General features: G+C 40.6%; 1 protein-coding gene across 2 annotated transcripts in view; it reads right to left on the reverse strand.

Annotated features, from left to right (window-relative positions):
- The window catches only part of USP15 (ubiquitin specific peptidase 15), a 136,145-nt gene that overhangs the window by 48,866 nt on the left and 62,513 nt on the right, over positions 1 to 24,766 (reverse strand). For both annotated transcript variants that reach the window (XM_040410461.1, XM_040410452.1), the window contains exons 7-8: positions 2,253 to 2,397; positions 1,224 to 1,397 (exon numbers count right to left, since the gene is read on the reverse strand). In XM_040410461.1, the coding sequence (XP_040266395.1) occupies positions 1,224 to 1,397; positions 2,253 to 2,397 (319 nt within the window). The remainder of the gene's footprint in view (positions 1 to 1,223; positions 1,398 to 2,252; positions 2,398 to 24,766) is intronic.

Genomic DNA, 24,766 nt, shown 5'->3' on the forward strand with positions numbered 1-24,766 from the left:
ATGTATAAAGATATCTTTGTTAGGTGTCCCATGAGCTCAGCCATGTCACCCCTACTCCACACTTTCCTGTGTCTGGCTGTAAGACAACTGGCCGGAACAGGTCTCTCTCTGCAATAGGACAGAAGGGCTGTTAAGATCTGCCCACTCAGCTGGTTATAAATCAGCAGGAGATTATCGAGCCTGTTCTCTGCATGATTTATATAAGATTATAGGGCAGATTTACTAATCAGATGAATTGTGTAAACTTAGGCTGTCTAGAGGGGCACAAAATGTATTACAGTAGCTCCGGCTGAATGATAAATTTGGTGCATAGCTGGACACTTTTGTCTAACTCTCTACCAAAAATTGGCTTACCCTGCAAATTAATTTTACAACAGAATTGTGGCCCAATTATGATGCAAAATGCTGTATCTTAGGCCACGTCCATTCCTGCTAAGCCAAACCCCTTTCACTTCTGAGCCACATCTTCCTGGTGGGTTAGGCGCAATGGGATTTCAAAACAGATACACCAAACTGCTCCCAGAATTGCGCCAAAGTGTGTGGGTAAGTATGGGGTGGTGTGTTTCAGGAACATGCCGACTGACAAACATTGGGGCAAGGTTATCTTCTATCTAAGTTTTTAGTGCCTATAGTATTCCTTTAAGGTTATACTATTTTATTGTAATCTGAAATCTGCAGATGAGAAATATGTTTTTAAATAAAATGTACACCTAAAATCAGAAGGACATGCCATATATAGGACAACAGATGCAGTTCTTGAAAAGAACTAGCAGCTTAATAATCTGCTAATACAGTTTGTAAAGTTGTACATTTTATTAAAAAAGAAAGCACTGTGCACAATTATTGGCTTTAGCGGTCATATGCCGTATACCTCCATGTCACTGTGCACGTCACTGTCTGTAAAACAGGCAGCGGCAGGAGAACCAGTTGCAGAGAAAGAGATAAGTATACCACCATTTATTATTTTACAGCTTTCGGGAAACATCAGATTTTTTTATTATCTCTGACAACCCCTTTAAATACTTAATTTTAAAGAAGCAGTATACATTTATACAGTATCTATAAAATCCATACCGAGAAAATGCATTTGTCCAGCTAAGTAAACTGGTAGAAAGTTTGAAGCATTGCAAATAATGAAAAAAACTATAAGATGACATATTCTTATCTGGATTTAGGAAAGTCCAAAGTAGCCATTTCTATATGGATTCTTAGGAAAAACAAACCTTAAATGCTCTGGGAGTTACGTAGCTGTATTTCCCTGACCACATTTGCTTGATGAGCTCTGCGTAAGACTTGGCAATTTCTCCTCTCATGCCTAAAGGGTTGTCCAGGTTCAACTCATCTTGATACTTATCATTAAGGAAGTACTCAGTTAGTGGTGGAGTATTGCTCAAACACTGAAAAACAACAGGTATGATGATGTAAATTCACGTTCACGCTCAGTTATACATTGTTGAACTAGCCATTTCCTAGAACTATTGCTTAAAAACAGGAAAATTTCCCAGAGGGCCGATGCCCAGGAGGCCGTCCCAGCTCTCCTCCCGACCGCCGGCCAGGTACATAAAATCTGATGCTCTCAGTAGTAATTAATGCTAGGACCTTCAAGTACTTATGCACCTATCCAATGACCGAGGCTGCCCGTCCAAACTCACCGTCCTCAGAACTGTGATACAGTTGAATACTGTGGTGAAGGTGGCAGTATTTTGTGCTTCATTGTGATTTTTTGTTTTACTAGAGGGGTATTTTGTGCTGCACTACAATATTACAGGCCTTGCCTACTTCTGTTGTCCCTGTCTGCTACTGTTGCCCTGCCTTCTCTCACTTTGGATCCGCTTACAACATAGGGGCCACTTTTAGTTTTTTTCCCCAGAGTCACTTTAAGTTCCCAGTCCGCCCTTGGTTCAGCCATACATTTCCCATCCAAATGAACAGCGGTCTATGAAATTTATAAATAGGGTGGGTCTGGCAGGGGGGACTTGCTCTTTATTCTGGCCCATAGAGGGGGGGACCTGAACCTAGAACTCCCTGAATATTCCATATCCCATAACAGGACTTGTGCCTTCTGGACTCAAGCTTTCATAGGTATTATCAGCATACATAGAACGGGTCCTTCTGGTACCTTTGAGGAGAAGTAACCTATCAATATACCAATATCATCTGATCAAACCATACACATTCAAATTCACGCTATGAATGTATTTCTCACCTTGCCACTAGTGGGAAAAATAGGATCAAGTAAAAAAATATTTTACCTGAATTGCAGAATTCATAAAACAAGTGTTCCCCAGGTTACTTAGGCCACAGAGTCCTGGCTGCTCATTGTTCCTTCCTGGCTCAGAGTATTCATAGTTCTTGTAGGCAGCATATGAAGGTAGGCAATAGTTGGAATTTTTCACACTGAAAGAAGAAAAAAACTCATTGCTACTACATGAAAATGTAATCAAGGAATATTTACAAAGAGGACATTTCTCCTAAATCATAAATGTATACCCAGAAACTGTAAGTGTAGGTTCACAGCTCACTTGGTTTTCTATAGGCACATCCAATCCAAAACATTTAATATTAAAACATAACCAGCAGCATCTGATCATTGCACATCTACGGCTAAACTCTGCTTGGTGTTCTTATTTGTACAGTTTTAGTATTCAATATTAGCTATTTAATTACAGACGATGCAGCGAAATTCCCAAGGCTGCTGATGCATCTCAAAGCCAATGCAATAAGAGAACGAAAAAGACCTATTTATAGCATTCAAGAAGGACAGTAAGATCTAATGTTCGCAAGCCGAAAACAGAGAAGACCAATGAGGGATGCATAAATGTCTTCCATTTAGGTAATCTATACAGCTAAGCCCCCGTGGGGAAACTTCCCAACGTGTACAATTCATCCTAATCTTCGAAAATTCTAAACTGCATTACATTGTAAGTGCATGGACTTGTATAGAAATGTCCTAACAGTAACAGCATCATAGTGAAGACATACGTATTACTATACTCAATGGATAGACAAAAACATAAAGAAATCCAGTTATATCATATCAACCAATATAAAGTAAATAAAAAGTGGCATAAACTAATTCTCAGTAGAACGAGAAATGTCATGTGAATGAGGAAACAAGTAAGTTTATAATCCTTCTTCCACAAATTAGGGTCCACCACTGTGGCTTCTATTTATGGGAAGCCACAACGCTCTACAGCAGTGTTCCTCAACTCCAGTCCTCAGGGCCCACCTACCGGTCATGATTTCAGAATATCCCACAGAATGAATACCTGAGGTAAGTCCTGATGCACTGACACTAATTAGATCACCTGTTCAATACTAAGAAAATCCTGAAGACATGAACGGCAGGTGGGGTTGGTTGAGGAACCCTGCTCTACAGAGTCTGCCGTATGACAGACAACATCAGTATCTTACGGACCTCCTGGTCTATCCGGTTCTGTCGTGGTTTTAGTCATTTTGATGGAAGCAGTGCTATTTTTTTCTGCCAACGGAGCCTCTAATGGCTGTGTAAACAAAGTCTGATCTATGATATATAGTCTTATGGCCCAAAAGGAGTTCGAGGGGGATCTACTGTTAGATGGAAGCATTGCTTGTAAAGAGTACACAACAGCCACAGTACCCTTGTAAGTGGCAGCCTATTTCACACCCACTACGTCCTCCTCCAGATCCATCGTCAACTTACTCCTGCAAAAAAGTGACATGCGAGTGGGCAACAAGAGGCTGCTGACATGGTATTCCGTATTCAATGCTGATCTCTATTTTGTACAGTGACCACTTCTGCTGAATAAAGGAGTGAGGCCTCCAGCAAGTGGCGAGACGCTGGACACTCCAGTAACTAGAATGTCTCTCACATGAAATACTTCTACTTCTATTCAATCAATACAGATGTTATGCCTCATCAGGCAATACTTATCACCTCCTCAATACATACTGAGGCCTCATGCACATGACTGTATGTATGTTGCGGTTTGCAATCCGCCAGATCCGCACGATACGGATACCAAAATGTGCATGAGCCCTTATCTCCTTAATTGTACATAAAATAATAAGCACTCAAGCTAATTTTTGTTTTGCCTGTATAGTACAGTACAGATCATTATTAAAACAGGATGCAAAACTCGAGCCCTGCACAGCCACAGTTTGCGGCCCCCGTCTAGCTGGACAGAAGCACATCTGATCATCTGCCTGTGCGATTAGCTGTTTCTGATCATACTGCCGTATAGCGCTGGATTAAAGATCCTGCGATCTAGCAGGAGCACTTCGGGTCCCCTGAGAAGATGACACAAGCGGTTTATTACCACTTCTGCCTTCTCCTTTGCACAGTGAGTGCAATGCAGTGAATAGAGGCTTCCTCTATTGGACCCAGTAATCGTGATCTTAGCAGACCCTGATCAGCGCTGCTTGTGTATAATGCCCCAATAGGGGGCTGTTTTCCCTTGTAACAGGGGCTCCTTTGGATGCCCTAGTTACAATGGAAAAAGTGCAAAATACAAAAAAATGACCTCTTAGGGAATATATGTGGCAAAAATATAATAAAAAAAAGTTAATAAATAAAAAAATAAAAAAAACACCCATGTCAATCAAAACCACTTTTATATCAAAATACATGACACAAAAAAGGGATCCAATTTTGATAATTTATTTTGGATTAGGAGCTATAGTTTGAAAAACATGGCTTTTTAAAAATGTTTAGCAGTTTCCCCTAAATAAAACAAAACAAAAAATTGCTTAAAAAGCGGTGTGCTGTCCACATCCGTATGTCCGTATGTTCTGCAAATTAAAGAACATTCCCTATTCTGATCCGCAAAATGCCATCCACAGACACATTGAAGTCAATGGGTCTGCAAGGAAGAAGGACAAAAAATCTTGACAATAATGAGACTGTATAACCAGTTCTTTTAGAAAAAAAGTGAATTGCAGAATAGAAAGTAGAAGTAGAAACATATTGCAATGCATATCATTACAGGACTTGGCTTCTTTCCTAGGTATTAACAATTCACATAGCACAAAATCATAAGAGGAATATCCAAATATCAATAGAAAACACCCCACAGAAAACAAGAAGGAATCATCATGTAAAATGTAGAGCCGTGAGGAGCATTCAGATTACAGGCAAAATATTAAGAAAAAATGCTGAACCGGTCTATTCTCAGGTAGTCTTGAATAAAAATGCTAATTCATCATCTTCGCCAAGGCAGTAAAATGTTACTTTTCTTATGTCCATTATAATACAAATTACCCATTACGCACAACATCCTAGAGGTTCTGGCATAGACATAGGTTCAATAATGAGACTTTATAATAACCCATTTACATTGCCTGGTAAGTTTATTATTAGCACAAAGATCTTTCAAAGGGAATCTGTCACCAGGTTGATTCTGCCCTATCTGAGGGTGGCATACATTAGTGACAGAGACCCCGATTCTAGCGCTGGGTCACTTACTTTATTCTCGCATTCATTTGCAGAAAGTCACTGTTTATGCGTTTCAGCGGGAGATGAGATTGGAGCCCTTTATATTCAGGAGCTGCTAGCTTGCCTGACCCCTGCCACAGATTGACAGCTTTGTCCCGTAAAGGGAGAAAGCGGTCAGTTGGAGGCTGGGGTCAGTGGGGATGACAGTTCATGAATATCGGAGACTCAAATGCACGCACAAACTGCATTTCGAGGCTTGAGTGCTCCGCAAAACGCTGAGGCAAAAGAAAGTGACCCAGCTCTGGAATCAGGGTCTCCGTCACTACTCTATGCTGCATAAACCTGGTGACAGACTCCTTTTAAAGAAGATCAGACTTCTTTAAGGCACCTACTAAGAAAATGGCCATGTTATACAACATATAGCATGCAATTTCTTGTGGCTCCCTGAATGGTAATTCGGGGACGTTCCAAAAAGTTAGATGGATGTGTGAAAATAACAAATACTGGCCTGGAGACACTGGCCTTACTACTCCAGCACTGCTGGTCTGCTTCTTGGTCTCCTTTTAAACTGCTGCAGCAATAAAGTGCTGTACCAATATGATACTGCTGCAGTGATGATGCCAGTAAGTACAGCACAGGAAATCTGTAGCTGGCTGCAGTGGTCACGTGTCAATACAAGGTAATAGAAGCAGACACTAGCTTGTTACAGGCAGAAAGAGCTGGGTCATTCTGTATCTGGAGAGAGAACTCTTTACATGGCTACTGACTGCAAACTACTTAAAAACTGGAAAGATTTCTTCTTTAGTATGGAAATACTTATAACTGGGTACTACAAGATTGTTACTAAATTCCTCAGCTAAAAATCTAGTAGCTCATAATACGTGTTCCAAACTTTTTGGGGCTGGAAGGATGGATATGATGAGAGACAGAATAGAAGATCCAGCACTCTTGTATGAGCTACTCCAGTGGTCCACAGCACGGATCCATGGTGGAAAAGGAAGGATTCAGTGTGATAAGTAAAATCCAATGGTTTATTCAGATCATAAATAAACGCACATCTTCACAATTATTTCCACGGACAAGCACCCTTAAGTCATAGAAGATTTTTCAATATTCATTCTATGACTAAGGCCGCTTGATGGTTGAAGTACATCACAAAATGATTATGAAGGTGTGCGGTTTTTATCTATCATCTGAATAAAATATTGGATATCTCCTCCCACGCTGGATCCTTCCTTTTCTGCTAAGGCCTGTTTTACACTGACTTTTTCACACTGGCATATTTGTCCGGCCGCCTCTCTGCATATTTGCTGTAGCGGATCTCCGCCGTTCCCTGTTCTAGTGAACGGGGCCGGAACCTTTAACGCCAGTGTGAAACAGGCCTAAAGATGGATATGTACGGTACATCGTTACAAAAATAAACAAAAATTTTAATTAAATTGTTGCCTTGATATTACTGGTATTCCTACCAATCAGGACTTTACTTACAAAGAAGAGTATACAGGGAGTGCAGAATTATTAGGCAAGTTGTATTTTTGAGGATTAATTTTATTATTGAACAACAACCATGTTCTCAATGAACCCAAAAAACTCATTAATATCAAAGCTGAATATTTTTGGAAGTAGTTTTTAGTTTGTTTTTAGTTTTAGATATTTTAGGGGGATATCTGTGTGTGCAGGTGACTATTACTGTGCATAATTATTAGGCAACTTAACAAAAAACAAATATATACCCATTTCAATTATTTATTTTTACCAGTGAAACCAATATAACATCTCAACATTCACAAATATACATTTCTGACATTCAAAAACAAAACAAAAACAAATTAGTGTCCAATATAGCCACCTTTCTTTGCAAGGACACTCAAAAGCCTGCCATCCATGCATTCTGTCAGTGTTTTGATCTGTTCACCATCAACATTGCGTGCAGCAGCAACCACAGCCTCCCAGACACTGTTCAGAGAGGTGTACTGTTTTCCCTCCTTGTAAATCTCACATTTGATGATGGACCACAGGTTCTCAATGGGGTTCAGATCAGGTGAACAAGGAGGCCATGTCATTAGATTTTCTTCTTTTATACCCTTTCTTGCCAGCCACGCTGTGGAGTACTTGGACGCGTGTGATGGAGCATTGTCCTGCATGAAAATCATGTTTTTCTTGAAGGATGCAGACTTCTTCCTGTACCACTGCTTGAAGAAGGTGTCTTCCAGAAACTGGCAGTAGGACTGGGAGTTGAGCTTGACTCCATCCTCAACCCGAAAAGGCCCCACAAGCTCATCTTTGATGATACCAGCCCAAACCAGTACTTCACCTCCACCTTGCTGGCGTCTGAGTCGGACTGGAGCTCTCTGCCCTTTACCAATCCAGCCACGGGCCCATCTATCTGGCCCATCAAGACTCACTCTCATTTCATCAGTCCATAAAACCTTAGAAAAATCAGTCTTGAGATATTTCTTGGCCCAGTCTTGACGTTTCAGCTTGTGTGTCCTGTTTAGTGGTGGTCGTCTTTCAGCCTTTCTTACCTTGGCCATGTCTCTGAGTATTGCACACCTTGTGCTTTTGGGCACTCCAGTGATGTTGCAGCTCTGAAATATGGCCAAACTGGTGGCAAGTGGCATCTTGGCAGCTGCACGCTTGACTTTTCTCAGTTCATGGGCAGTTATTTTGCGCCTTGGTTTTTCCACACGCTTCTTGCGACCCTGTTGACTATTTTGAATGAAACGCTTGATTGTTCGATGATCACGCTTCAGAAGCTTTGCAATTTTAAGAGTGCTGCATCCCTCTGCAAGATATCTCACTATTTTTGACTTTTATGAGCCTGTCAAGTCCTTCTTTTGACCCATTTTGCCAAAGGAAAGGAAGTTGCCTGATAATTATGCACACCTAATATAGGGTGTTGATGTCATTAGACCACACCCCTTCTCATTACAGAGATGCACATCACCTAATATGCTTAATTGGTAGTAGGCTTTCGAGCCTATACAGCTTGGAGTAAGACAACATGCATAAAGAGGATCATGTGGTCAAAATACTCATTTGCCTAATAATTCTGCACGCAGTGTATTAACATAGGATGTCAAATGTTAAGTTATAGTTAAGTTATAACATGCCAACAAATAAAGAGCACAGCACGGGAAAGGAAAATAGACTAGGAAAACAGGCTTCTGGGATGCACGTCAATTTCAATTCTTCTGAAGAAAAAAAAAAGTAAATTAGTCGACTCCACACATGCAAAATATTGTTACAACTTGTTAAATTACACTTTAATCTGTGAAAGACAATTAGACAGGCATTTCATCCTTTTAATTCATTGAAGAACTGAATTGTTTCGGCCAGGAATTCCTCAGATAGCATGCAAATTAGTAAACGTGTACAGCAGATTTGTTTCCTCTGCATCCTAAAGCCCAGTATCATCAACAAATTGAAGAACTGTAAACAGCTAGGTTCTTTTTTCCAGTACATTGGTAGAGAGAAGCTGCTGGGTAATGCCAATGACAGTGCTAGGTATAATTCTCACCAGAGGTTCAAAGTGATTGTGAGAGCTATGAGTGGGAGAGTGGACAGTATAGTTGCAGAGGCAACTGTATGATGACAGAAGCCTCTGCCAAAAAGTGGGCAGTGTCCAAGTGGAATCTGCCTGCCACTGTTTTTAAAGGGAGGACACAATGCCATTCATGTGGCCAGCGGTTTAAAGCTGTGTCTGTGGCTAGAAAGGACAAAATGGCAAAAAATCATATTTAGCATGGCTGGATCTTAACAAGGTTCCAGGTAGAGCTTCAACATGCAACAAGAAGAAATGGGAGTGAGACAAAACATTTTGAAAACAACGAATAAACTGAAACAGGCTGTTTCAGCTGATCAAAAGTTTAGGACCACCCCTCCAAAACAGAAATCCAACTTCCAAACATGAACTCAGTAATGAGTAGCTCCGCCGTTATTGTTTATCACTTCCAAAATTCGTTTCGGCATGCTTGATGCAAGCGTTTCCATGAGGTGAGTGGGAACATTTCTCCAAGTGGTGAAGACGGCTGCACAAAGGCCATCTACTGTCTGGAACTGTTGTCCATTTTTGTAAATTTCCCTTGCCATCCATCCCCAAAGGTTCTCAATTGGATTTAGATCAGGGGAACACGCAGGATGGGCCAAAAGAGTGATGTTATTCTCCTGGAAGAAGTCCCTTGTCCTGCGGGCATTGTGTACTGTAGCGTTGTCCTGTTGAAAAACCCAGTCGTTACCACACAGGCAAGGGCCCTCAGTCATGAGGAATGCTCTCTGAAACATCTGGACATAGCCAGCGACCGTTTGACGCCCCTGCATTTCCTGAAGCTCCATTGTTCCACTGAAGGAAAAAGCACCCCAGACCATTATGACGCCCCCTCCACTGTGGCGCGTAGAAAACATCTCAGATGGGATCTTCTAGTCATGCCAGTAACGTTGGAAACCATCAGGACCATCAAGGTTAAATTTTTTCTCATCAGAGAATAAAACTTTCTTCCATCTTTGAATGTCCCATGTTTGGTGCTCTCTTGCAAAGTCCAAACAAGCAGTTCTGTGGCGTTCAAGGAGACAAGGTCTTTGAAGACGTTTTTTGTTTTTGAAACCCTTCAGTCTCAGATGCCGTCTGATGGTTATGGGGCTGCAGTCAGCACCAGTAAGGGCCTTAATTTGGGTCGAGGATTGTCCAGTGTCTTGACGGACAGCCAATTGAATCCTCCGGCTTAGTGCTGATGAAATTTGTTGGGGTCTTCCACTTGACTTTTTTGTTCCATAACCCTCAGGATCGTTTAAGAAATTCCAAATGACTGTCTTACTGCGTCCCACCTCAGCAGCAATGGCGCGCTATGAGAGACCCTGCTTATGCAGTTCAACAACCCGACCACGTTCAAAAAAGGAGAGTTTTTTTGCCTTTGCCATCACAACGTGTGACTACCTGACAGAAAATGACAATGAATCCACATCTTTGCACAGATTTGGCCTTTTAAAGGCATGTGGTCCTAAAATTTGGATCAGCTGAAAAACAGCCTGTTTCAGTTTAATCGTTATTTTCAATTGAATGCTCAAAAAATGTTTTGTCTCACTCTCATTTCTTCTTGTTGCATGTTGAAGCTCTACTTGGAACCTTGTTAACCACCTCAGCCCCCAGTGCTTAAACACCCTGAAAGACCAGGCCACTTTTTACACTTCTGACCTACACTACTTTCACCGTTTATTGCTCGGTCATGCAACTTACCACCCAAATGAATTTTACCTCCTTTTCTTCTCACTAATAGAGCTTTCATTTGGTGGTATTTCTTTGCTGCTGACATTTTTACTTTTTTTGTTATTAATCGAAATTTAACGTTTTTTTTGCAAAAAAATGACATTTTTCACTTTCAGTTGTAAAATTTTGCAAAAAAACGAGATCCATATATAAATTTTGCTCTAAATTTATTGTTCTACATGTCTTTGATAAAAAAAAAATGTTTGGGTAAAAAAAAAATGGTTTGGGTAAAAGTTATAGCGTTTACAAACTATGGTACAAAAATGTGAATTTCCGCTTTTTGAAGCAGCTCTGACTTTCTGAGCACCTGTCATGTTTCCTGAGGTTCTACAATGCCCAGAAAGTACAAACACCCCACAAATGACCCCATTTCGGAAAGTACACACCCTAAGGTATTCGCTGATGGGCATAGTGAGTTCATAGAACTTTTTATTTTTTGTCACAAGTTAGCGGAAAATGATGATTTTTTTTTTTTCTTACAAAGTCTCATATTCCACTAACTTGTGACAAAAAATAAAAAGTTCTATGAACTCACTATGCCCATCAGCGAATACCTTGGGGTCTCTTCTTTCCAAAATGGGGTCACTTGTGGGGTAGTTATACTGCCCTGGCATTCTAGGGGCCCAAATGTGTGGTAAGGAGTTTGAAATCAAATTCTGTAAAAAATGACGTGTGAAATCCGAAAGGTGCTCTTTGGAATATGGGCCCCTTTGCCCACCTAGGCTGCAAAAAAGTGTCACACATCTGGTATCTCCGTACTCAGGAGAAGGTGGGGAATGTGTTTTGGGGTGTCATTTTATATATACCCATGCTGGGTGAGAGAAATATCTTGGCAAAAGACAACTTTTCCCATTTTTTTATACAAAATTGGCATTTGACCAAGATATTTATCTCACCCAGCATGGGTATATGTAAAAAGACACCCCAAAACACATTCCTCAACTTCTCCTGAATACAGAGATACCAGATGTGTGACACTTTTTTGCAGCCTAGGTGGGCAAAGGGGCCCATATTCCAAAGAGCACCTTTCGGATTTCACAGGTCATTTTTTACAGAATTTGATTTCAAACTCCTTACCACACATTTGGGCCCCTAGAATGCCAGGGCAGTATAACTACCCCACAAGTGACCCCATTTTGGAAAGAAGACACCCCAAGGTATTCCGTGAGGGGCATGGCGAGTTCCTAGAATTTTTTATTTTTTGTCACAAGTTAGTGGAAAATGATGATTTTTTATTTTTTTTTCATACAAAGTCTCATATTCCACTAACTTGTGACAAAAAATAAAAACTTCCATGAACTCACTATGTCCATCAGCGAATACCTTGGGGTCTCTTCTTTCCAAAATGGGGTCACTTGTGGGGTAGTTATACTGCCCTGGCATTCTAGGGGCCCAAATGTGTGGTAAGGAGTTTGAAATCAAATTCAGTAAAAAATGACCTGTGAAATCCGAAAGGTGCTCTTTGGAATGTGGGCCCCTTTGCCCACCTAGGCTGCAAAAAAGTGTCACACATCTGGTATCTCCGTACTCAGGAGAAGTTGAGGAATGTGTTTTGGGGTGTCTTTTTACATATACCCATGCTGGGTGAGATAAATATCTTGGTCAAATGCCAACTTTGTATAAAAAAAATGGGAAAAGTTGTCTTTTGCCAAGATATTTCTCTCACCCAGCATGGGTATATGTAAAATGACACCCCAAAACACATTCCCCACCTTCTCCTGAGTACGGAGATACCAGATGTGTGACACTTTTTTGCAGCCTAGGTGGGCAAAGGGGCCCATATTCCAAAGAGCACCTTTCGGATTTCACAGGTCATTTTTTACAGAATTTGATTTCAAACTCCTTACCACACATTTGGGCCCCTAGAATGCCAGGGCAGTATAACTACCCCACAAGTGACCCCATTTTGGAAAGAAGACACCCCAAGGTATTCCGTGAGGGGCATGGCAAGTTCCTAGAATTTTTTATTTTTTGTCACAAGTTAGTGGAAAATGATGATTTTTTTTTTTTTTCATACAAAGTCTCATATTCCACTAACTTGTGACAAAAAATAAAAACTTCCATGAACTCACTATGCCCATCAGCGAATACCTTGGGGTCTCTTCTTTCCAAAATGGGGTCACTTGTGGGGTAGTTATACTGCCCTGGCATTCTAGGGGCCCAAATGTGTGGTAAGGAGTTTGAAATCAAATTCAGTAAAAAATGACCTGTGAAATCCGAAAGGTGCTCTTTGGAATGTGGGCCACTTTGCCCACCTAGGCTGCAAAAAAGAGTCACACATCTGGTATCTCCGTACTCAGGAGAAGTTGAGGAATGTGTTTTGGGGTGTCTTTTTACATATACCCATGCTGGGTGAGATAAATATCTTGGTCAAATGCCAACTTTGTATAAAAAAATGGGAAAAGTTGTCTTTTGCCAAGATATTTCTCTCACCCAGCATGGGTATATATAAAATGACACCCCAAAACACATTCCCCACCTTCTCCTGAGTACGGAGATACCAGATGTGTGACACTTTTTTGCAGCCTAGGTGGGCAAAGGGGCCCATATTCCAAAGAGCACCTTTCGGATTTCACAGGTCATTTTTTACAGAATTTGATTTCAAACTCCTTACCACACATTTGGGCCCCTAGAATGCCAAGGTATTCGCTGATGGGCATAGTGAGTTCATGGAAGTTTTTATTTTTTGTCACAAGTTAGTGGAATATGAGACTTTGTATGAAAAAAAAAAAAAATCATCATTTTCCACTAACTTGTGACAAAAAATAAAAAATTCCAGGAACTTGCCATGCCCCTCACGGAATACCTTGGGGTGTCTTCTTTCCAAAATGGGGTCACTTGTGGGGTAGTTATACTGCCCTGGCATTTTCCAGGGGCCCTAATGTGTGGTAAGTAGGTAAATGACCTGTGAAATCCGAAAGGTGCTCTTTGGAATGTGGGACCCTTTGCCCACCTAGGCTGCAAAAAAGTGTCACACATCTGGTATCTCCGTACTCAGGAGAAGGTGGGGAATGTGTTTTGTGGTGTCATTTTACATATACCCATGCTGGGTGAGAGAAATATCTTGGCAAAAGACAATTTTTCCCATTTTATTTTACAAAGTTGGCATTTGACCAAGATATTTATCTCACCCAGCATGGGTATATGTAAAAAGACACCCCAAAACACATTCCTCAACTTCTCCTGAATACAGAGATACCAGATGTGTGACACTTTTTTGCAGCCTAGGTGGGCAAAGGGGCCCAAATTCCTTTTAGGAGGGCATTTTTAGACATTTGGATACCAGACTTCTTCTCACGCTTTGGGGCCCCTAAAATGCCAGGGCAGTATAAATACCCCACATGTGACCCCATTTTGGAAAGAAGACACCCCAAGGTATTCAATGAGGGGCATGGCGAGTTCATTGAAAAAAAAAAATTTTGGCACAAGTTAGCGGAAATTGATTTTTTTGATTTTGTTCTCACAAAGTCTCCCTTTCCGCTAACTTGGGACAAAAATTTCAATCTTTCATGGACTCAATATGCCCCTCAGCGAATACCTTGGGGTGTCTTCTTTCCAAAATGGTGTTATTTGTGGGGTGTTTGTACTGCCCTGGCATTTGAGGGTCTCCGCAATCATTACATGTATGCCCAGCATTAGGAGTTTCTGCTATTCTCCTTATATTGAGCATGCGGGTAATGAGATTTTTTTTTTCCGTTAAGCCTCTGGGCTGAAAGAAAAAAATGAACGGCACAGATTTCTTCATTCGCATCGATCAATGTGGATGAAAAAATCTCTGCCAAAAAAAGAAAAAGGAGGGGAAAGGCGTCTGCCAGGACATAGGAGCTCCGCCCAACATCCATACCCACTTCAGCTCGTATGCCCTGGCAAACCAGATTTCTCCATTCACATCAATCGATGTGGATGAATAAATCATTGCCGGGATTTTTGCGAGATGACGCGTATATGCGTGATTGTGCGCAGCGCTGCCACCTCCGGAACGCGAATCTGCGTACAGCGGTCCGGAGGTGGTTAAGATCCAACAATGTAAAATATGATTTTTTGCCATTTTTCAAGTGGTCTTAAACTTTTGATCAGGACTGTATGTCTTATCAGTGAGAAATGTCTAGGTCTCATGTTATCAGCTATTCACCTCCCCCTCTTTTGCTAATTGCATTTCACTTTGAAAAATTTCCAAAACCCGTCCAGGATGGATCAGCTCCACAAGAGAACCAAATTACACATGTCAATACAAGTCTATGGAGAGGGAGGACTGAGCAGGAGCGGAGTTACAAACACACAAGAAATATTGTTGTTCCTCATGTACACACCATTGGTTAGTGCTACGTTTGTGAAAAAGTTAGATATCCTTTAAAATGCACCACAGGTCAATTGAAGAGTAGATTCTGCTACAGAAATATTTGGCAGTGTATGGATGAGAGTTTTTAAAGTCAAATCCATTCTGATACCACTGTAAACACTGAGTGGGAGATTTATCAAACTTGTGTAAAGTAGAACTGGCTTAGTTGCCAATAGCAACCAATGAAATGCTTTGGAAAATTAAATGTGGAACCGGGCAACTAAACCAGTTCTACTTTACACCAGTTTGATAATTCTCCCCTTGAGTATACTATTTAAAATGCTATTTAGGAAAATTTGTCGACATAGTAAATGTTATTTGGAAGAAGTTAAATGTAAAGAAACTGCTGCTCATTTAGTAGAGGAGAACACTAAAATCCAGACAAGAGAAAAACAAAAGTATTGGCAGACAGCACAAGTAAAATACAAAGATTAGTTAGATAAAAGCAGTGACAATCTTTTGTGTGGTCGTCTCCGCTCTGAGATCTTCACTATACGCCACAGGCGAAAGTGTGTGATTTCACGGCCAGGCACCTGAGCAGTGAGAATACCAGGCCCTGCCAATCTCACTGGGACTGGGAGGGGCAACAGGAAGAGGTAGAGGTTATGCAGTGCTCTGAAAGGCTAGACCAGTCCCTTGGTGCTCCCAGCACCTCATCTTCATATGACTACAAATAATGAAAGCATAGAGAAAGGGCTTGTGCTAGTCACCATGATCCACACTACTAGAAAGTATGCCTGGTTTAATAGCGTTGATCATAGTGATAGATGCTCTTTAATATGAAATCAGGGGAAAAGATACATAATTCGATTAAAATATCACAAGGGTAAATTACAGGAGATCTTAGTATTTCAAAACATGCATTTGCAGCATACTACTCTAAATTATATCTATCATCTATGCAAGAAGGTCATTTTAAATTACAGCAATTTTAGACTACCCACTTTCTATAGACGAGCTAAGACTGACATGAAATATATAGATATGAAGAAAGACTTTTTCCATATTTATTGAGAGTATTTAACAAGACCAGGACTGCTGGATATCTTCCTGCCTATATGGTGGAAGCAGTAATTGCATTAATTCCTAAGAAGGGTAATGAAAAATGGGATCTTGCGGGATATCTTCCAATATCCTATCTAACCCTTAACAATAACAAGAGAGTCTATTAAGGTGCACCTGCCAGCAGTCTCCCCTTTCATCACTATGATTTGCAATATTTATCCAACTACTGACAGTTTTGGTTAGGGAAGATATAAATATTAAGGAATTCGGATGTATGGGGGTAGAAAATTTCTCTCTATGCCGATATCTTGGTAAATATAACGTACACTACAAAAACTGAGCCATGTATAATTCAGAGAAGTGAAGAATTTGGTCGATTCTCTGGATTAACTATTAATTGATCCAAATCCGTACTGATGCCCCTAGATAATTTCACTTTGGGTTCAATAATAAATATAAATATACTATCATTCTACAGAAGTATGAATCGGGCAGCTCACACACAAATGAGGAAATGTCTCAGGATCACACACACGTAGCTTTTTGTGTATTATTAGATGTTCAGCCTCTCTTCCATAACCTAGTTAATCACCACTTCTAATTGCTGGCGATCCCCTCTTATACAAGATCATGTGCCCTTAAACAATAAAGCACAAGCACACAATGGTGCAGTTTCTTCATCAAAATGGCTCAAAGCGCTATTTAGATTATACTAAAGGTGGATTTACACTGCCCGATTCTCGGGTAGATTATTGGGAATGACCGTTCCTGTCGTTCTGCCTATCTAAATGAGCCACCGATCACTCGATCCTGTCGTTCATGCAGGCACATCAATCATCGTTTCTGGGCAGCAGATTGTGCTGTCTAAACAGCGATCTGCTGCCCAGAAACAATGATTCGTATGGGAACGGGATACTGCAATAGCGATCCCACATCCTCATACTGTCAAGGAGATAACTGCATGTAAACGTAGCAATCTCCTTCATCTAATGAGCAGACTACTGTTGGGAAGGAATGCTTCCTTCCCGACAATCGGCTGTAACATTGGGATGTATATACCTGCCTTAACAAAATATGAGCAGTTATTTTGCCTTATGTCAATACTCCAATTGAGCCACTCCGCTCTTCACACTAGGATCCAGTGACACAAGCAGCAAATAGTGAAGTAGCGTCAGATGATAATCACAAAAACACATCTCATGTACTTACAGGATAAAAACTTGCTTAAACTGCATATAACACAACCCAACTCAAGTTCTCAATCCACTTCATCAGGGCATCAACATTTGTCTGCCATACTGATCTTTAAATACCCATGCACTGAATTCATTTAACCACATTTTAGTTCATATAAACAAAATAGACAAAGCAAACAGGTCCTCTCCTATCCACATTATCCTCTAATACAGGGAGTGCAGAATTATTAGGCAAGTTGTATTTTTGAGGATTAATTTTATTATTGAACAACAACTGTTCTCAATGAACCCAAAAAACTCATTAATATCAAAGCTGAATATTTTTGGAAGTAGTTTTTAGTTTGTTTTTAGTTTTAGCTATTTTAGGGGGATATCTGTGTGTGCAGGTGATTATTACTGCGCATAATTATTAGGCAACTTAACAAAAAACAAATATATACCCATTTCAATTATTTATTTTTACCAGTGAAACCAATATAACATCTCAACATTCACAAATATACATTTCTGACATTCAAAAACAAAACAAAAATAAATCAGTGACCAATATAGCCACCTTTCTTTGCAAGGACACTCAAAAGCATGCCATCCATGGATTCTGTCAGTGTTTTGATCTGTTCACCATCAACATTGCGTGCAGCAGCAACCACAGCCTTCCAGACACTGTTCAGAGAGGTGTACTGTTTTCCCTCCTTGTAAATCTCACATTTGATGATGGACCACAGGTTCTCAATGGGGTTCAGATCAGGTGAACAAGGAGGCCATGTCATTAGATTTTCTTCTTTTATACCCTTTCTTGACAGCCACGCTGTGGAGTACTTGGACGCGTGTGATGGAGCATTGTCCTGCATGAAAATCATGTTTTTCTTGAAGGATGCAGACTTCTTCCTGTACCACTGCTTGAAGAAGGTGTCTTCCAGAAACTGGCAGTAGGACTGGGAGTTGAGCTTGACTCCATCCTCAACCCGAAAAGGCCCCACAAGGTCATCTTTGATGATATCAGCCCAAACCAGTACTCCACCTCCACCTTGCTGGCGTCTGAGTCGGACTGGAGCTCTCTGCCCTTTACCAATCCAGCCACGGGCCCATCCATCTGGCCCATCAAGACTCACTCTTATTTCATCAGTCCATAAAACCTTAGAAAAATCAGTCTTGAGATATTTCTTGGCCCAGTCTTGACGTTTCAGCTTGTGTGTCTTGTTCAGTGGTGGTCGTCTTTCAGCCTTTCTTACCTTGGCCATGTCTCTGAGTATTGCACACCTTGTGCTTTTGGGCACTCCAGTGATGTTGCAGCTCTGAAATATGGCCAAACTGGTGGCAAGTGGCATCTTGGCAGCTGCACGCTTGACTTTTCTCAGTTCATGGGCAGTTATTTTGCGCCTTGGTTTTTCCACACGCTTCTTGCGACCCTGTTGACTATTTTGAATGAAACGCTTGATTGTTCGATGATCACGCTTCAGAAGCTTTGCAATTTTAAGAGTGCTGCATCCCTCTGCAAGATATCTCACTATTTTTGACTTTTCTGAGCCTGTCAAGTCCTTCTTTTGACCCATTTTGCCAAAGGAAAGGAAGTTGCCTAATAATTATGCACACCTAATATAGGGTGTTGATGTCATTAGACCACACCCCTTCTCATTACAGAGATGCACATCACCTAATATGCTTAATTGGTAGTAGGCTTTCGAGCCTATACAGCTTGGAGTAAGACAACATGCATAAAGAGGATGATGTGGTCAAAATACTCATTTGCCTAATAATTCTGCACGCAGTGTACATAATGTAATAAAAATTCATAATATGAACATTCATACATTCAAAACTCCAGCTTGTCTTGTGTTCGCGGGTCACATGAAACAAATCCTCCAATCCAAATGGGGAAACCAGACTACGTATATGAGCAGAAAATGAAAACAGGGTTGCTCTTATACATAAAAATTACTCACATGTCACTGAAGAACCAATCATTTGTGGGATTCACTCTTCTATTTCTTATCAACCCAGGCAAGATTTTAAGTCAAAGTATACATTGAGACTGCAAGGTTTTAGGGTATCTTGGTTTATATCCAAACAATTCCCAACAGTTGATATACTCCACTGGATTTCCCCCACACCACTTATTTTTGACTAATTCTAATTCCTGAAATTTAAGGCCCTTAGGGGAACTTCAGTGAAAGTGCTTGAATGGGGCAGACGAGAGTTTCTAGTCAAATTTTATTATTATACAATTGTTCCCCTATTTGGGCTCTCAAGTTATGCATGGTAAGTCCCACATACTGGAGGCCACATGGATACTCCAGCATGAGGACAACCCCACTATGCTCACGAGAAAGATTTCCCAAAATCTGGAACACTTTCTTATTACTATTAGATAACACTCTTTGGTCCTCTGCGGTACCACATCGCTAGGATATGCCGCCAATGTCAGATTGGAGATGGATCCCAGATGGTCCCCCATTTCTAGAACGGGACCCCAGAAGTAAACAGAAGGCAGCCTTGCATGCTTGGCCACCCTCCATGCATTTCTGTGGGAGTCCTGTAAATAGCTGAGTCCCAAAGAGCTAATGGAGAGATGGCCATGCTCTCCCATACAAATGAATGTAGAGCAAGCAGTGCATGTGCGGGGTCCCGTTCTGGAGAGAGGTGTGGCTATTTTTGGAAGTCTGATAGAAATGAACAGAGAGCGCACCACGCAAATACGACTACCACTCCATTCACCTCTATGGGACTGCCGGAAATAGCCGAGCTAGTGCTTGGCTATTTACAGAACTTCCATAGAAATGAATGGAGGGTGGGTGTGCATTCACTTCTGGGACCCAGGTCTGGAGATCTGACATTGGTGGCATATCCTAGTGATATGCCACCAATTTCCGAGATCATAAAATCCCTATAATATCCTCCAGTTGCCTCCTGGGTGGTGAGTTGCTATTAGTAGCAGGTTTGAAATAAGGAATTTTGGATAAGAACGAATATGAGTTTTTACACATTAAATACCCTATTTTACCAATTATATATTTTTTACCCAAAATACACAAAGATTTGCAAAGTCCCCCTGAAAGGCCAATAGTAGCAGGTATATCATCCCTTACTAGTAACCTTTCTGAGTATTTAGATTTCTTTATTTTTATTTTTTTTTGCAAAAATATGCGAAGGGTACATCGTCATACCTGAAAGATACCGGTGATAACAGAGGTATTAAACGGTTTATGTTTTCCCACAGTAGAAGTACTCATGGCCACCTGTGACGTCACTTCCCTGTTTACATGTATTCCAAGAGGGAAGGGAGCAGAGGCACTTCGATATTATAGGCAGAAGGACGATACTATGAATGAAGTGCAGAGAGAATTCATTATCAAATATGTTTAGAGTTCTGTTTTTCCCATAATTATTTTTGGTACAATTAATTATATATTTTTTTTTATCTACAGCAAGTTGGGACAATGATGGGGGGTGAAAGTCGCCCCCAGCTTAACTAATACCTACATGCAATATTGGGAAGTAAAATATATAAAACCTATCACGGAAAATCAAGAAAAGGAGGCCTCATTCTATGGAAAAATTATATACAGTGGGGGAAATAATTATTTGACCCCTCACTGATTTTGTAAGTTTGTCCAATGACAAAGAAATGAAAAGTCTCAGAACAGTATCATTTCAATGGTAGGTTTATTGTAACAGTGGCAGATAGCACATCAAAAGGAAAATCGAAAAAATAACTTTAAATAAAAGATAGCAACTGATTTGCATTTCATTGAGTGAAATAAGTATTTGAACCCCTACCAACCATTAAGAGTTCTGGCTCCCACAGAGTGGTTAGACACTTCTACTCAATTAGTCACCCTCATTAAGGACACCTGTCTTAACTAGTCACCTGTATAAAAGACACCTGTCCACAGAATCAATCAATCAAGCAGACTCCAAACTCTCCAACATGGGAAAGACCAAAGAGCTGTCCAAGGATGTCAGAGACAAAATTGTAGACCTGCACAAGGCTGGAATGGGCTACAAAACCATTAGCAAGAAGCTGGGAGAGAAGGTGACAACTGTTGGTGCGATTGTTCGAAAATGGAAGGAGCACAAAATGACCATCAATCGACCTCGCTCTGGGGCTCCACGCAAGATCTCACCTCGTGGGGTGTCAATGGTTCTGAGAAAGGTGAAAAAGCATCCTAGAACTACACGGGAGGAGTTAGTTAATGACCTCAAATTAGCAGGGACCACAGTCACCAAGAAAACCATTGGAAACACATTACACCGCAATGGATTAAAATCCTGCAGGGCTCGCAAGGTCCCCCTGCTCAGGAAGGCACATGTGCAGGCCCGTCTGAAGTTTGCCAATGAACACCTGAATGATTCAGAGAGTGACTGGGAGAAGGTGCTGTGGTCTGATGAGACCAAAATAGAGCTCTTTGGCATTAACTCAACTCGCTGTGTTTGGAGGAAGAAAAATGCTGCCTATGACCCCCAAAACACCGTCCCCACCGTCAAGCATGGGGGTGGAAACATTTTGCTTTGGGGGTGTTTTTCTGCTAAGGGCACAGGACAACTTATTCGCATAAACGGGAAAATGGACGGAGCCATGTATCGTGAAATCCTGAGCGACAACCTCCTTCCCTCTGCCAGGAAACTGAAAATGGGTCGTGGATGGGTGTTCCAGCACGACAATGACCCAAAACATACAGCAAAGGCAACAAAGGAGTGGCTCAAGAAGAAGCACATTAAGGTCATGGAGTGGCCTAGTCAGTCTCCGGACCTTAATCCAATCGAAAACCTATGGAGGGAGCTCAAGCTCAGAGTTGCACAGAGACAGCCTCGAAACCTTAGGGATTTAGAGATGATCTGCAAAGAGGAGTGGACCAACATTCCTCCTAAAATGTGCGCAAACTTGGTCATCAATTACAAGAAACGTTTGACCTCTGTGCTTGCAAACAAGGGTTTTTCCACCAAGTATTAAGTCTTTTTTTGTTAGAGGGTTCAAATACTTATTTCACTCAATGAAATGCAAATCAGTTGCTATCTTTTATTTAAAGTTATTTTTTCGATTTTCCTTTTGATGTGCTATCTGCCACTGTTACAATAAACCTACCATTGAAATGATACTGTTCTGAGACTTTTCATTTCTTTGTCATTGGACAAACTTACAAAATCAGTGAGGGGTCAAATAATTATTTCCCCCACTGTAAATGACCGTTTCTTGTTATGCAAAGAATGAAGATGGTTTTAGTTATTTTCCTCCTTATTTTAACTCTAATGAGTGGAATCTGAAGTTTACCACTGATGTCAGCCAGGAGTATGTTTTTTAGATGTAGATATTAAATTTTTATTTTTACAAAAAGGGCAGTTAAAAATTAGGATTTTTAGTAAACCTACTGATAGTAATTCTTACATAGACATGAACTGTTGTCATCATGCCCCCTGGCTAAAGAATGTTCCCAAGTGGCAATTTCAGAGGATTTATCAGAACTGTTCTGATATTGGGGATTTATTTTCAACAAAACAAAGCGAGATTTTAAAAAATAGGTTTCTGGAGATAAATTATAATAGGGAGGATTTGAAGGCCACCATTTTAGAAGTAGGAAGGGATAATATAAGGAATACTAAGAAGGATACTGATATAACTGATAAGGATATAAAAAAATCCTTTAGAACCCAGTTTAGTTCAGACAGTAGAGAAATTAAGACAAATTGGGTTACCCTATGGTATGACTCTGTGTTGGAAACTGTTTTACCGAGAAATCCAAATATTTTTTTTCTAGGGCACGTAACCTTAAAGACAAGATTGTACATAACTGTTTGAAATGAAATGATACTGTGAATTATTGAGGCCATTTTACATGGTGCAGATTTTGTAAGGGATGCAAAAATCGGCAACAGGAGGATATGTGTTCTAAGAAAGAGTTACATATTTTGGGATATCTTTTTTGTGAACATAGTTGGGTCGTCGTCTACATGCTGGAGTGCCCATGTGGCCTCTAGTATGTTGGACATACCCTACGGAAATTGAAATCTCAAATAGGGGAACATCTGTATAATGTTAAAATTTGACTAGAAAATCGTAGGGGGAGATTTTTCAAAACTGGGTCAAAGGGAAACTGGCTTAGGTGCCCATAGCAACCAATCAGATTCCACCGGTCATTTCTCAGAGCTCCTTTGCAAATGAAAGGCAGAAGCTCATTGGTTGCTATGGGGAACTAAGCCAGTTTGCCATTGCACCAGTTCGGATTAATCTTCCCCACAGTGTCTCTGACCTGGCTTTAAACCCCAGGGATTAGAATTAGTTTGACTTAAAATCTTGCCTGGGTTGATAATAAATAGAAGAGGGAATCCCACATACGATTGGTTCTCCAGTGACAGGTTCTTCTGCTCATATACGTGGGCTGGGTATCCCCATTTGGATTAGAGGATTTGGGTCATGTGACCAGCTAAACTAAAGATAAGCTGGAGTTTTGAGTGTATGAATGTTCATATAATAAATTTTAATTACATTATGTATTAGAGGATAATGTGGATAGGAGAGAACCTTTTTGCCTTGTCAATTTTGTTTATATGAACTAAAATGTGGTTAAATTAATTCAGTGCATGGGTATTTAAAGATCAATATGGCGGACAAATGTTGATGCCCTCATGAAGTGGATTGAGAAACCCAAGTTGGGCTGTTTTATATACAGTTTTAGCAAGTTTTTAATCTGTAAGGGCACTAGATGTATTTGTGATTATCATATGATGGACGATAGAGTCCGACTCTGGTGCTTCGGATGAATCACAAAACACCATACGGTCACTGAGGAGAGAGCAGAGTTCAGAAGGAACGATGTCTCAAACGTAACTCCCTTTAGAAAAATGATCAGAAAAGGGAGAACAAAACGAAAAGAAAAGAAGAACTTTATACAAAAGGATAAGCAAGTCACGTGGAGACACTGACTTTAGATGTAGGAGAGGTTCAACAACTACCATCTGGCTATAATGTAATTAATCTAACACAAGTACAACTGGACAGTGACTGTTTATCCTTATTGTCCAAAGGTTTAAATAATAGTTTAGTGGAGGATTTTGATGAAGTGAGATTTGAGGTGGATTTGTTTAAGTCGGTTAGGAAACTTAACCTGTTTAAGCATTTTCAGGGTTCCAATTTCAATGCTAAACCGATGCATGAAGGTGAACGACCGTGTGTGATTAGTACCTTGGGGTTTAGTGTTAACAGTGAAATAGATCAACTGGATAGACAGGTTGTAGATATATTGTTGGAGATTCAGGGATATGACCCATGTGAGAGCAAAGTGACCAACCAATCGGTGTACATTTCAATAAAGGTATTAAGTCCACTTTTACTCCACCCTTGTCGGCCGATGACAGTCTGGATCTTTTTCAACAGCAAGTTTTGAGGGAAGTTAAAGCATTACTATATCCATCTGGTAAGCAAAATTGATATGCATGTAAGAGAAGAGCTTTAAAATGGTTGAAAAGTCGGGGAGATCCGATTGCCAAACCGGCCGACAAGGGTGGTAATATAGTGGTGATGTATAAGAAGTCTTAGGTGCAGGAGGCTGACAGAC

The sequence above is a fragment of the Bufo bufo genome, chromosome 1 (assembly GCF_905171765.1).
Source record: "Bufo bufo chromosome 1, aBufBuf1.1, whole genome shotgun sequence".
In the NCBI taxonomy this organism is placed as follows: domain Eukaryota; kingdom Metazoa; phylum Chordata; class Amphibia; order Anura; family Bufonidae; genus Bufo; species Bufo bufo.